We start from the raw sequence: 13,635 nt of genomic DNA, 5'->3' as shown, positions 1-13,635 counted from the left end.
GCGAATGATGCCATATACATTTTTATGTCATAGGCAACTTTTTAATCTCAGAATTAGCCTATGAGAATGTCATAATTATGACTCGATATGTCAAAATATCAATTTTTGTAATCTAATAGACTTATTTCATAGGCTAATTACGATTCACTAGCATGTTTTTTCCTTCCATAATAATGGAAACCAGGCAATTAAGTTATATTTTAATAACTTAATAATAATCATAATACGTTTTCTCCAGCATTATGTTGAGCATCTTGGAGACTGTTTTTTGAGGAACAATATTTTTAATGAAAGCGAAACTTGAAGACTTAATTAGGACTAGTCCCTACCTGTGATATCGCGGGGAAAATCCTGTGGCGATGACTCATACATCATCATAAAGAGGTAGGCCGTCATAAAAGGAGCACCGTTGTCAATGTCACTACAATAGATTTGCTTCCAATCATTCCAGAAGAAAGGACTGCACAAGACATTTACTATGAATCTACCATTATTCGTGGCGTGTCTAGTTTGCTTTTGGCTTGAGGTAATAGGCGCCCCGGCGCGCGCAAATGATGTGAAGTCAAAAGCGCTGTCTATGAAACTCAATGACATGGCGAGAGATTTATATCTGCAGGTAAGGATACTTTTAAGAAAAATGTATATTATATTTTTTTCTTAATTTCTAAATTCAATCTTTATTGTTTCAGAAACCCTTCTTATGTTGTTGATTATAATAAAGCAATTTTATGCTCTGTGCAGGTTGAGTCACCTAAAATTGCAAGTATCATTGATGATGCTCCAGTGTCTATACGACCAATTGACGCATGTGATCCGTGGACACTTCAAAACAAAAAAGAGGTAAAAGGATAGTTTAGATGCATTCTTATTGGTCTATAAATGATTCCATAGGCTAGTAGATCATATGTTTTACACTGCACTCTCAGAAAAAAGTTACAAAAGCTGTCACTGAGGCAGTAGCCTACTCTTTCAAAAGGAACACATTTTGAGTAACTTAAAGGTACATATTGGTACCAAATATTTGTACCTAAAGGGTACCTCTTTTGTATAATTTGTCCTGGCAGTGTGCTTATACAAAAATGTTGTCAAATGTTGTAATTTGTCCCTGTCTTTTGCTTTTCAGACTTGCCTTTCACGAATTATTATGGCTCTGAAAAACTACACCAGAATTTTCCATAAAGATGGTGTGTTTAAGAATTCAGCTTGCGATATTTGGAGAGAGCAGGCCAACAAAATCTCTATTGTTACCAGAGACATCCTGCGGGTGCTTAAGGTATGTGTGTTTTTATTCAAAATCTTTGCTGCACACACACTTCCTTCTGATGTAATGTACACCTGCCACGTTTTCATAGAACAAGAGGTAAAACATTTTTTTCCCCCACATCCTTATCTGTTATCCTCCTGGAAAGTTTTGTATGTAAATGACTTTATCAAATGCTCTTTTAATTTCATTATTGTCTTGTTTGATGACCAGGAACCAGTGGTCGATGCTCCTTTGACTTCAGTTGAATGGTATGACAACACTCTATGCCGGGACAGTGTGGAAAGACTCTACTCCTTCTCCATCATATCTGCACGCGTCTTCTCTTTTCTGGCATCCCCAGTTGCTCCTACGGTGGAGATGAAACAGTGTTAGATTGAGAGAAAAGATAATATGTTAGTAGTGATCATGTTGATCAAAATGTTCAGCTTTTTGCATGCTTCCTCGAAGGTTCTCCTGTGTTATAATAACACAGATTTAATAACAACTCAAAGTTGCATTAACATTAAGAATTCATGTGTGACATGATTCGATATATTTATAGAACTATTTATTGTGTTCTTATTTATTTCTGTATTTATTGTACCGATAAGGTGTCTAATTTAATAAATATATGAACAAGTATTTCAGAACTCTGTATTCATAAGTTGTCTTCATTGTTGTGTGCATGTTGTTCTTTTGGGGAACAAAGAAATTCATTGAAGAACTACAGTAACATGTAGCTAATTACTTTTACTAGCACTAGAACTCTAATCAACAAGGAAATGACAGAGTCGGCGCTGTCAAATTTCCCAGTCTGAAGTCAACAGCTCTCTGTAAAAGGAGAGGGAAGATGTGATTTCCATAAACATTCATGCTACTCTTTATGGTGGCAGTAAGCTTCCTGCAAAATATGTCCTTAACTTAGATGCTGTCACCACTCAGCTCTCTCTGGAACGTGTGTATTGTCCCACAAAGGATGATGTCATAGTTACAAAAGAGAACTTGGTTTACCAACAAACACACAAGGCAATCAAAGACAGAGGTCACATTATTGACTTTTTCCAGATAATTGATGTTATTTTTTTTGACAGGAAACACACGAGAGGCAATAAACAATAGTCTACATTAAAATAATAATTACAAAAATAATAGAGTGCAAGCATCATCATCAGAATTTTTTTTTAAACTACACTTTTAAATTAATTAACTGTACGGTCATATCATACGGTCTTATTATTATGGCTAACGTGACATTTTCACAGAAGAGGAAGTAGGACTATTGCCAATACCAGAGAATCTAAAACTCTCTGATTTTTAATACAGCTTCTTTATATGATTTTTTTTTTTAATTAATTTCGCAAATGTACCTACAACAACAGCTGACTTGTTGAAACTTATAAAACACACTAGCTTTACAACAAACTATGCATTTTGAAGATAAATATGCTATAATATACAAATAAAGCAATATAAACTATAATATAGATTATTACAATTTTATTTCAATAAATGTATAGAATGATAAATTACAATAACTGAAAATAAAATAATTAATTACATTCGCAAGCTGACGGAGACAAATCCAGTATAGCCTACTCAATAAAACGAAAAAGAAACTGCGACACACATACAAATAAAATATTTAAATAAATAAACAAATTAAATAAAATATCCATTATGTTAATGAGACAGTAGGTCAGTCAGAGGGCGGAAAGAGGCTGTGTTTCAAATCTAGTGTGCTACTTAGTCATCGCACACACGCGCGTAGGATGCTGTCTACGTAGGCAGCTCGCTGGGTTTTGAAACCTAGCCGCAGACGCTCTATTTCCTGGTTACTTCGCAAGGTGGGTGGCTCTCATGTGACAACATTAGCTCTTTATTTACAAAACTTTAATGTACTTTAACTTGTATTTTGTGCTGTGTTCATTAATCTTTACTTCATACCTTACTATTGTTCATGGCGGGTTTTCTTCAGCTTTTATCAGCAGCAGCAATTGTACTACTATTGAATCCATTAGCTGGATAGCTAACAACAGTGTTCAGATGTTATCATCATGAATGTTGTACATACTACGCATTAAGACCCCGAAAAGTACACACTAGTCCGTGGTATATATACACACCATAAATAAACCGCAAACAGGTTTATCGTCGGGGAAGTTATTGTAATGATAATCGTAATTCATTGTAAAGAGTGTGTACCCAGGTAAAGGGCATCCTTATTTGTTTTTAATGGCTTCGGATGTTTGCGTGAAGCATATCACGGCTGTTGTTTTTCTGCAGGATGAATGTGGGCGTTGCTCACAGCGAGGTGAACCCAAACACACGGGTGATGAACAGCCGGGGGATCTGGCTGGCCTACCTGCTGCTCACCACTGCCCTGCATGTAGTCTTACTTAGCATCCCTTTCCTCAGTGTGCCTGTGGTGTGGACGCTCACCAATGTCATACACAACCTGGTCTGTTTGGAATAATTTTTTTTTTAAAATAAAGTCTCTTATCGTCACGTAACCAAGTGCATTTGCCTAATAAAAATTTAAATAAAATTTAAAAAATGTAAAATGTTACGTATTCCTATGGTCTTCAGTATCACATTATCTCTCAGAATTTCACAATATTACAGTTTTTTACTGTATTTTTGATCAAGTATGCAGCCTTCGTGAGCAATCAAAAATCAGTTAATTTGGTTGAATTTATAAAGCCAATTCATGGGAATTATTTAGAAGTTGTATTCTAAGTTTAGTGGTCTGTTGTTAATGCAATTCTCTCCCATTTAGGTGATGTATCTGTTTTTGCACACCGTCAAAGGCACACCGTTTGAGACGCCAGACCAAGGCAAAGCACGTTTGCTCACTCACTGGGAACAGATGGACTATGGCATCCAGTTCACAGCATCAAGGAAGTTCCTTACCATCTCACCCATTGTATTGTGAGTGATATTCATAATACATAAATTATATTTTAATGTATATTCAAATAGGAAAGCATTGTTTTAAAATGTATTAATATTTCACAATATTACTGTTTTTTTCTGTATTTTTGATCAAATAAATGCAGCCTTGATTAGAAAAATACTAATGATTCCAAACTTTGTCTGGTACTGTATACAGACACACATGCACTTCTTAGCCAAAACAAGGTCACAGACTCTAATATTTTGTTAGGCCACAAATATGTATATACAGGGGTTGGACAATGAAACTATAACACTGGCCAAAATAGTGTTGGAGGATTCGCACCTGTATATGTGCAGCCTGGTCGAACAGAGTGTGAAGGTTGAATTAGCTGAGAAATAGCAAAGCTGTACATAAACCATTATATATCATCGACACATTTAACTATCATATCTACAATAATTGTTGTTTTGTTTTCATAGGTACATCTTGGCCAGCTTCTACACTAAATATGACACCACCCACTTCCTAGTCAACACAGGCTCGCTACTAAGCGTCCTACTTCCTAAGTTGCCTCAGTTTCATGGAGTTCGTCTATTCGGTATAAATAAATACTGATATGACACTGCAGCCCGCTCATGGAGGGGACGTAGCATCATGGAGATGAGATGACTGACGTTCCTTTATTCTCCATATGATGCTTCCTTGGTCCAAAGCCGTAGGGACTTAAGGAACCAAAACTGCACTGGACTCGAGTACATTATTTAAAAAAAACAAAAAAGGCCTTCCATGCTCAGGTTTACTCAATCTGTGTTTTTTTATCCAATCTTATGTCTGTAATTTCTTTTCATCATATAAAACTTTCTAGATTCGTCAAGTTTAAGGAAGATTTGACTACATTGCAACAGTCAATGTGCCAATTACTATTCGCCTATATTAATTATGTTAAGGTTACCCTTGCATAATCCCACAACAAGCTCTGCCACTGTGGAATCAAAACATGATAGTGCTGAATTATAATATTCAGATTGTTTTTTGTCAGTGTTCTAGTATATAACATGGGAACTGCAGTTATGTTAGAATTAATAGGAAAACACGTTTTGAGGTCAATCCAAACTGTTGCTCCATTTATCATTTCATTTTTTCCAAAAATGCAAAACAAAGATCTGTGATAATGTGTGATTGTGCAAAATCTGGTTTCTCTTGAAGTGTTTTTCTTAAAGTTCATTGCTTAGTTTTTTTTTTCTGATTATATTAGATTTTCTGTATTTATTTATTTCACCATATCATGAAACATTCCAATTTGAAGTAAAATGCCAAGGTAAACACACATTATTATTATTATTATATATATGTGTCTGCATGGATCATGTTTGTTCACAATACAAAAGTGACAGTATGCAGATTGGGGAACAAAAGGCTGAGACCACATTGAAAATAAAGGATTCAAATTCTAATTTAAAGCTGGAAATAATCTGAAAGTTTTAGATTTTTTTTTGTCAATTTACAACAAAAAAACAATAGAATATAAAATGAATAAGAAATACATTACATTTTCCAAAATATGTACAGCTGGTCAGATGCTGCAATACTCATTTTGGATCATTTTCAATATTTTCAATTTCACAAGCTCACAGAGCTACATTGAGTACTACTGATGTCATTTGGTTGCACTGGTATAATTAAAATGATTTGCACAAGATAACGTATCAGTCATAAACTCATTTATTATGGACTAATATATACAAAGTCTCAGTGGACGGATGAGATCAACCAGCCACATACATTGATCTATACTCAAGGAAATAACATTTACAGTTGCATTGGTGCCTGTATATGGCCCTCACTGCTTAGCCACAGTCGTGTATTCAACATTGGCCTATGAAAAGCATGTAAAGATCACAACTTAAGTCTGATGCTCAGCCGTGCCAGTGAAGTTGCATCATTATTGTGAGGAGGATGCATGCAAATTTTCTGAAGCAGTCATAATACTAAATGATCAATCTAGCCACATGCAGATAAACGTGGGAATCCTCTCTTCTGACCTGTTGGGTAACAACAAACCACACATGTGAACAGGGAAAAAATGGTGGTGCGCATCAGACGCAACACGAGGAAGCTCAACAAGTTCAACACTGTGGATCTGTGTCAGTCCGTGCATTTGGATAAGTTGTGAAGGTTTAGCGGGGGAAATCCGCGAGTTTTACATGTCACACACCTACACGCGGCACGGGGCAAGCCCGAGTGCGATGAGCCGATAGTTATTCGGGAATCCCCACCTACAGGCTCAGGTGTCTCCCAAACGCTAGGATACTGCATTTCAGGGAAAAGGTAGTAGGAGGGGAATAGTGTCCTCGGCCCACCTGTACCACCGATTTGCCTAGCGTATGTACACGTTGTGTCTGTTTACCACGAAAGCACATGCAAATCAGCTTCTGGCTCATTGCTCTAGAATACTGAGGAATCCTGTGCTGGTGACACGCGACACGCACGCGGCACGGGGAGCACCCCGGATGATGTCGCCGGCTCGCCGCTGGAATGCAAACAGCGTGACCTGGAGAGGAAGAACAAGGAAGGGTGTATTATCTCTTGCGCTCAGCTTTAGATTTTTGCCTTTTCTAAGTCGGTGGGATTCCTGTGAGGTGCTGCCTGTGACAATGCTTCTGCTGTTTACCGCAATTCTGCTTTCTTCGTGTTCCTGTTTTAAAACCTGTTCTAAGAAAGGCCTGCACTGATCGATGAAGGTCAGCCAAAACCACAGCATTTGTATATAGAAGACCCAGAGGTGATCAGCCGTAAATCTGTGGTAAACATCGGTGCTGTGGAGTGACTGTATTTTGGAGGATGTAGAAGTGAGTCAGCGATAATAATTAAAAACAAGACAGAAGAAAAGTGAAAATGAGTTCGCTGAAATGAGAGGGGAAATGATTTTGCTGGACACCTTTTTTGAGAGGTTTGTTTGTTGCAGAGAAAACTGTTTTCAACATGCGTAAAAAATAGTGTTTATGAAGCCCCTAAAGTGACATGGTGATTAAAGAGCAAAGAGATGGGAGGAAAATTATGTTACGTTCAAAAAAATAAAAAAATAAATAAAATATTTGCAAAAGCATTAAAACATCTGGTCCCACTTTATATTAAATATTACGTAGTCTTATGTACGTTTTCAATCTTAGTTTTTTTTTTTAAATTTTTTATTTTGTATTTTTGTATTGAATTTTAACAATAACAAAACATTTTACATGGAGTAAACATATAACCATACATGTTAGGGGTAGAGAAGAAAAAAAAGAAAGAAAATAAATAAATAAATAAATAATAGTTTTCAATCTTAGGTGCATGCCAGGAGACCACAAAAGTCCTCTTGTAAGGGACTTTTATAAACACCCAATTTGTTTATACACTGAAAAATTATACAATTTCCAAAGATTTACTTTATTATATATTTTCTTATACTCACTATACTGTTAAATGTATTATTTATTTGGTTTTCATTTATTTCATGTGACTCAATCTATTTAAAATAAAATAAAAACATGATTAAAAAACAAAATGTAAATATTAGTTATTAATCGTTTAACCTTTTATTGATTTACTTATTTATACCTCCTAGCATTTACTAATTAATTGATTTAATTATTATTTATTTCTCTCTTTTTTCTCTACGTTTTTCCCATTTACATTTAACTCTTAAACCTAACCATACTGCAAAACCTGTCCCTATAACCTTAATCCCAACTCAAAAGCAGCACAAGTCAAGTGTTTTACAATAGAAACATAAACAGAAAGTAAGTACTCTGTACCAAACAATCTTTTAATGTAAGTATTAGTTAATGACACCCAATATAATGGGTGAACAAATTCTTTTCTGCCATCCCATTGTCCCGTCACCATGCCTCTCTAAAGGCTCGACAGTACAGTGATGTTCAAGAGATTGAATATAAAAAGCACCTACTGCTGATTTTTATGGCGTGTGTTTTTTCTCTTGGTTGCCTTTCTGCTGTTGTCTGTAGGTGGATGGAGAGAAGTGGCACAACAGGTCCAAATTAGGATGTGGAGATATGGGTTCCAGTTACATGCTTAAGGGTGTGGGGGCCATGGAGAAGTGACATCATCTTCTGATAGCCTGGAATGGGATGTCATCTGCGGTTATATTGGATTCCCCCCCCCCCCCCCCCAAATGGCTTCTTTCTGTTTAGTATATCCTGTGAAAACCCTAGAATTCTGTAATAATCTCCATTGATTGTATCAATTTAATTTTGTATTTCTCTCTTTTTTTTTTTTTCAAAAATAAGTTGATGTTTTCCAAAATATATTAGGTTCTTTGGTTTAAAAAGCACAAAATAATTCCATGGTGCTGAATTTTAACCATGTTAAAGATGTGAATATTTTTTGGCTACACCTGTAGACGTGATAGTAGCAGTGATAAGCAATCGAAAAGTGATGTTAAAAGTTTCTTGTCCTTAATAAATTTAAGGAAACGTGCAGTGGTTAGAGCTCTGTTACTAGACATTCAGCAATTACATCCATTAGCTCAAATAAAATCTGTTTTATCTATCTGCTAGATTTCATTGCTCTAAAAAGTGTATAAATATACCAGCACCTGTCTGTAAAGCCAGTGGTTGGAGTCTGATGAGTTGAATCAGGTGTGTGTTTGATTAGGTAGACACTGAACCACTGCTCTATTGGTTTTATGCTGCCACCAAGTGGTCACAACTAAGACGTATTTTAATAACTTGGTTACACTTTATTTTAAGCCTAAGGGTGTCATATTTACATTGGACTAACTCTAGCTAGTAATGAGTAAAATATATTACATGTATTTTTTAGTATAGAGTTATGGTTGTTACTTGTAATTATGCATAATTTACTGTTATTACTTTAGTAAGTACGTTATAGCATGCAACTAGTGTCACCTTAAAATAAAGCGCTACCAACAATTCTGATATCGGTGAAATTTAACCATATTTATTATTTTACAAAGTAAAGCAATAAGACTATGTAATTATAGTGTTTTTATTTTTCATAAAAAAATAATCCTTTGACCTTGAACAGACTTACAGGAAGTTACAGCTCCAATCAATGTCCACAAAAAGCTATATAACATTTGTGCCTCTTCTATTCAGCTGTTTTAGTATTGCTTTTTTATTGATATACACATGTGCCTGGGCCTTAGAATAAACTTAAAAACAAACAAAATCATAAAATAAAGTCCATGTAACAGCACAGTGTTTACAGTTCCCACCTCAAACGGGACATCTCTGCAGAAATTAAACTCATATCTAAGACAAATAAACATCGTTTTTAAGAAAATCACTGTTGGCCTTCCTCAAAAGCCACGAAAACAAGATCCAGGGCATTTTCGCCATTAATCGTCCGTTATGAATGCATCAGAGACTGAAGTCATGTGTTTGCAGTCACGAGTGAAAACCTCCTACAGAAGAACAGTAAATGCTACACTTCAGCAGATCTCAGATCAGATTAAAACATTTAAATACTTTCCAACACTGTTCATCGGTCATTTCACCCGTGTGTTGTTCAGTCGTGGAGATACCGCCTCAGGCTTCACACCGTCGTCTGTTTCCCACCCCTCCTCCTCTTCCTCCTGTTCTTCCTCATCAGTGGAGAACAGCTCATCTTCGAAGAAGGATCCGCCCAGCCCGTACTCCTGTGTGTGAACTGACACCTCATTGGACAGCAGATGTGGAGAGCCTTCGATGAAGTCTGCAAACCTGAGTGCAAGGGAGTTTATTTTAGATAACTTTTTTTAGTCTTAAGCATGATTCTTCAATATTTTGAAGTCAATCATTACCGTTTCAAACCCTTGTAGCAAATACTCTGTAAATACCAGCATTTATTGGCATGGACGATACAAAAGCTTGATTTTGGCGGACGAGATCGGCTATGGAAATGGTAGCAGATTTGTATAGGTGGTTCTATGGAGGAGGATGGATATACAGAAGTTTCATAATTGTGCAGCAGGGCGATCGCAGACTACGAGATATATGGTTACGTGGATTAGGAAGTACTTCTGACTGGTTGATGCCACGGCGTAGCAAGAACCAATCAGCACAGATTCTTGACTGAACTATGTAGATGTATAATAGGATTTTGGAGACCTAAAAGCAATGGGGGGAAAAAATGTAAGATGGGAGGGAAAACTCAAATTTCCAAGAAAAATGTGTTCTCCCTAAAATCTTTCCCTCACAAAACTTAAAAATAATATGAAATAATATGAAGTGAGAGAAACACTGTAACTATATTTCAGTGTTTTTACGAGCGAACACAAAGTTCCTTGGGTGAATGCAAACATTTGTGTGAAACGCAAAACATTGAAATATATATTTTTTTCTCCAATCTTACTATATAACATACACTATGTAAATTGCTGTTATTGAGTGAGTGCAAAAAATTCACTTTACCAAAATACAGTTACTATGATAATGATTTACATTATAGAGTTATTTAGAGCAAATCTCAGAAGAATCACCGGTTGTTAAAACAATTTTAACTTTTTTTATTTGGTCTTCTGCTCTGATATGTCCTCTTATCCAAGTGTACACCACAGCAAAAGAGCAAAGCTGAAGCACAAACTAACCAATGCTCTTTCACAAGATGCGTGCATCTTTTTAACCACTAGAGGGCCAAAAACTTACATAGTGTATCTTTAACACTGCTTCTAAAATATTTTCTCATACCGCTTAGGAGATTGGATCCTAGAGACCGTCTTCCAGGTGTTGAAATCAGGACTGCTGCAGTATTTCCTAAGTTCCTCCAGAGCTTTCTGAGTCTCCACCTCCGACTGTCTCTGATACTCCTCTTCTGTCAGCAGACGCCGTGGCTCCAGTTTCTTAGGCTTCAGCTTCCTTCAGAGCATTCATTCAGCAAGAAGACAATAACTACATTGCTCAAAATGTATTTGAACAACTTTTATTAAAGTTATATGCTCACTGATAAAGAATGAAGGCCTTGGTAAAAGGGTACTCCAGGTTCTTTGAGCAGAACGCAGCTATCATGATGGCCAGAGCCACTTGCTGGACCTGAGTCCCAGCGTACACTAGCAGAAGGCCGAATATCTGCAGCGTCCAGGACAGGATGTTGACACTTCGCTCCTCCACCAGAGGCCCATAGCGGTAACAGACTGCAAAACTGATGAAGCCGACAACAATGACATAACCTAAATATATATAAAGCAAAGAACAGTCAGTAGTATGAAAATATATTAATCAAATATTTCCAAATATATAGTTTGTTTCATAATATTTCAATCAAATAATAATTAAAAAAAATATTATTTATTTAATGAAAAATAAACAGTAGCTCACTTTTCATAATCCAGTCATATAAGTCTTATCTACAGCCATTATTTCTCACTGAATATATCATATTACAAAAATTAAATGTGTTCCATCTTGGACTTTTTGCACATTAACAAGTTTTCATGGGGCTCTCTTACCGATAGCCAGATGCCAGTGATCTTTAAGAATTATTTGGAGATTCCTAAACACCAGCTGGATGATGTAGAGAGAAAAGGACCAGCCGCCCATCACCAGCACATAAAATGGGCTTTTCTACAGGCCAAGGAAACAAACATGTTGAAACTAAGGTAATAAGATCATAAGGGATAGTTCTGTCGTCATTTAACCTCAAGTTGTTCCAAACCAGTGCGAATTTCTTTCTTGTTAAACACAAAAGATTATATTTCAAAGAAATCAAGTAACTAAACAGTAGATTTTTTCCATAATATGGAAGTCATGGGACGCATCAAATGCTTGGTTACCCATTTTCTCCAGCAGAAGAAATAAATTAATTTAGGAATAACTTGAGGTTGAATAAATAAAGGGATTTTTATTTTCCCCTTTTCCTTTAATAAGATTACACATAAAGCCAACCAAGGTGTTTGATCGTAAGAAAAGGATGTTTAGTACTGATTAGAGAATGTGAGGAATCCAACCTTGGGTAAAAAACGGCTGATGATGAAGATGACGATGATAAGGGAAGCGATCATGCCGGTGCTCATGCCAGCAGAGTAGTAGAACACTTGACTCCTAAAAGACGGATGAAACGGGTGTGAGCAGAGGCTTATAAAACACAATAACCTAAATTGTGCCTCCATCCAGGAAAAGAACTGGCTAAAGAGAATATTTTAATTTTGGATTATATTAAATGTCAGTTACCTGCTTAGAATGTCTGCAAAAAAGAACAGCAACACTCCAGCCAGAAAAACCAAAAACAGGTAGATGTCAAAGTCTACAGGAGGAAAAACAATATTTCCATATCAAAAACACAACCCTGATTAAACGAGAGCATGATTTCATTTAAGCAATAAAATCTGCAGGACCAACAGGAATAAGTTTCCCTATCCATGTGAACTTTTGCCTCTCTAATATATTAATGCAAGTCCTTTTCAACTCACGTCGGCTAGGTTGTACTGTATAGAATGTATGGGAGTCTGAAGGGTCCACTCTGAAACAGGTCTTGTTGTTAAAGAGACTGATGCTGACGGTGGTCTCATTGGTCTGTTCGCGAACAAAATACTGCACAAGTTTCCAGATGCTGAAATGCTCAAGCTCCTGCAGATCCTGCTCATCATTAACCACCGTCACTTTCAGCTTTGAAGTGCTCCACACTCTCACCTGTCAATCAAATAACAGGCAGGGGCTCTCAATTTTGATGCAAACATCACTTATCACATTGACAAGAAATAGTTAAAAGTATTTTACCTGTATTCTAGTCCATGTTTCCCTCCATCCAGGTATGATGGAGTTATAGTAGCAAAAATGCTGTGGAGCTTGTGTTATGATTTCTTGTCCATCTTTAATTTCTATGATGGGACGGGTGGCACCTGAATGAAAATGACAGATGAATGACTTTTGTGAATCATATGTGTGTTTTTGAATCATATTTTACATACACATATTTTAAATTACGAAATTATGAAATAAGAACATTCTATGTATAAAGAATAACACGTTTTGTTCAAATTTACCGTCACGGTAACTTCACATCTGGTTATGACAAAAAATTATATAAAAAAAAAGACAACAAACTACATTATCGCATAAAGTTACTTTAAACTTTTAAAAAATCTGTTTCCACAGCTAATTACATCAACAAATAACTATACCTAGTAACGTTACGCTAACACGTATAGCTTTCTTAATGGTTCTAAATAATTTACAAACCATATGCATCAAGATATAGTATATCAAAGCTTGTCTAACTATTTCTTACCTAAAGTTTGATAAAAATTAAATGAAAATAGCACAGTAGTCAAGATAACTTTCAATCGGACTGTTTTGGTTCTAAAGCCACTTTCGGATTTCATTAATCCCGCCATGATGTCTTCTCGCGTTTCTTCGATGGTTGGAGTGACGTTACCAACGAGACTTGATTGGTGAACAGCGTCATCTGCTGCACTGGAGTGACCACGCGCTTCATCACACATGACTGAAAGTTACCAGAGAGACAGTTACTCAATTATTTATTATTATTATCAACT

At 36.1% G+C, this 13,635-nt stretch overlaps 3 protein-coding genes and 1 long non-coding RNA gene across 4 annotated transcripts; 2 read left to right on the top strand and 2 right to left on the bottom strand.

The window, feature by feature from the left end:
* Positions 1-287: 287 nt before the first annotated feature.
* LOC148970653 (uncharacterized) lies at positions 288-1,887 on the top strand. The gene is made up of 4 exons (XM_089124097.1): positions 288-616; positions 742-840; positions 1,124-1,273; positions 1,475-1,887. The coding sequence occupies exons 1-4, from the start codon at positions 479-481 to the stop codon at positions 1,634-1,636; spliced, it is 549 nt and encodes a 182-aa protein (XP_088980223.1). The 5' UTR covers positions 288-478; the 3' UTR covers positions 1,637-1,887.
* Positions 1,888-3,048: 1,161 nt separating this feature from the next.
* On the top strand, positions 3,049-5,275 carry ormdl2 (ORMDL sphingolipid biosynthesis regulator 2). Its single transcript, XM_039651533.2, has 4 exons — positions 3,049-3,087; positions 3,527-3,701; positions 4,020-4,171; positions 4,619-5,275. The coding sequence occupies exons 2-4, from the start codon at positions 3,528-3,530 to the stop codon at positions 4,752-4,754; spliced, it is 462 nt and encodes a 153-aa protein (XP_039507467.1). The 5' UTR covers positions 3,049-3,087; position 3,527; the 3' UTR covers positions 4,755-5,275.
* Positions 5,276-6,549: 1,274 nt separating this feature from the next.
* On the bottom strand, positions 6,550-8,786 carry LOC148970652 (uncharacterized). The gene is made up of 3 exons (XR_016147921.1): positions 8,737-8,786; positions 8,089-8,259; positions 6,550-6,690 (listed from the first exon to the last, which is right to left on the bottom strand). It is a non-coding gene; the product is annotated as an uncharacterized LOC148970652 (long non-coding RNA).
* Positions 8,787-9,133: 347 nt separating this feature from the next.
* On the bottom strand, positions 9,134-13,581 carry nemp1 (nuclear envelope integral membrane protein 1). Its single transcript, XM_039651531.2, has 9 exons — positions 13,368-13,581; positions 12,857-12,978; positions 12,550-12,769; positions 12,311-12,383; positions 12,088-12,181; positions 11,590-11,704; positions 11,085-11,310; positions 10,832-10,999; positions 9,134-9,865 (listed from the first exon to the last, which is right to left on the bottom strand). Exons 1-9 carry the CDS (start codon positions 13,579-13,581, stop codon positions 9,652-9,654), a joined length of 1,446 nt encoding a protein of 481 aa, XP_039507465.2. The 3' UTR covers positions 9,134-9,651.
* Between the last annotated feature and the right edge of the window lie 54 nt (positions 13,582-13,635).

Source organism: Pimephales promelas, chromosome 20 (assembly GCF_988280905.1).
Source record: "Pimephales promelas chromosome 20, fPimPro1.hap1.1, whole genome shotgun sequence".
Lineage (NCBI taxonomy): Eukaryota > Metazoa > Chordata > Actinopteri > Cypriniformes > Leuciscidae > Pimephales > Pimephales promelas.
This window is presented reverse-complemented; position numbering and strand designations above follow the sequence as displayed.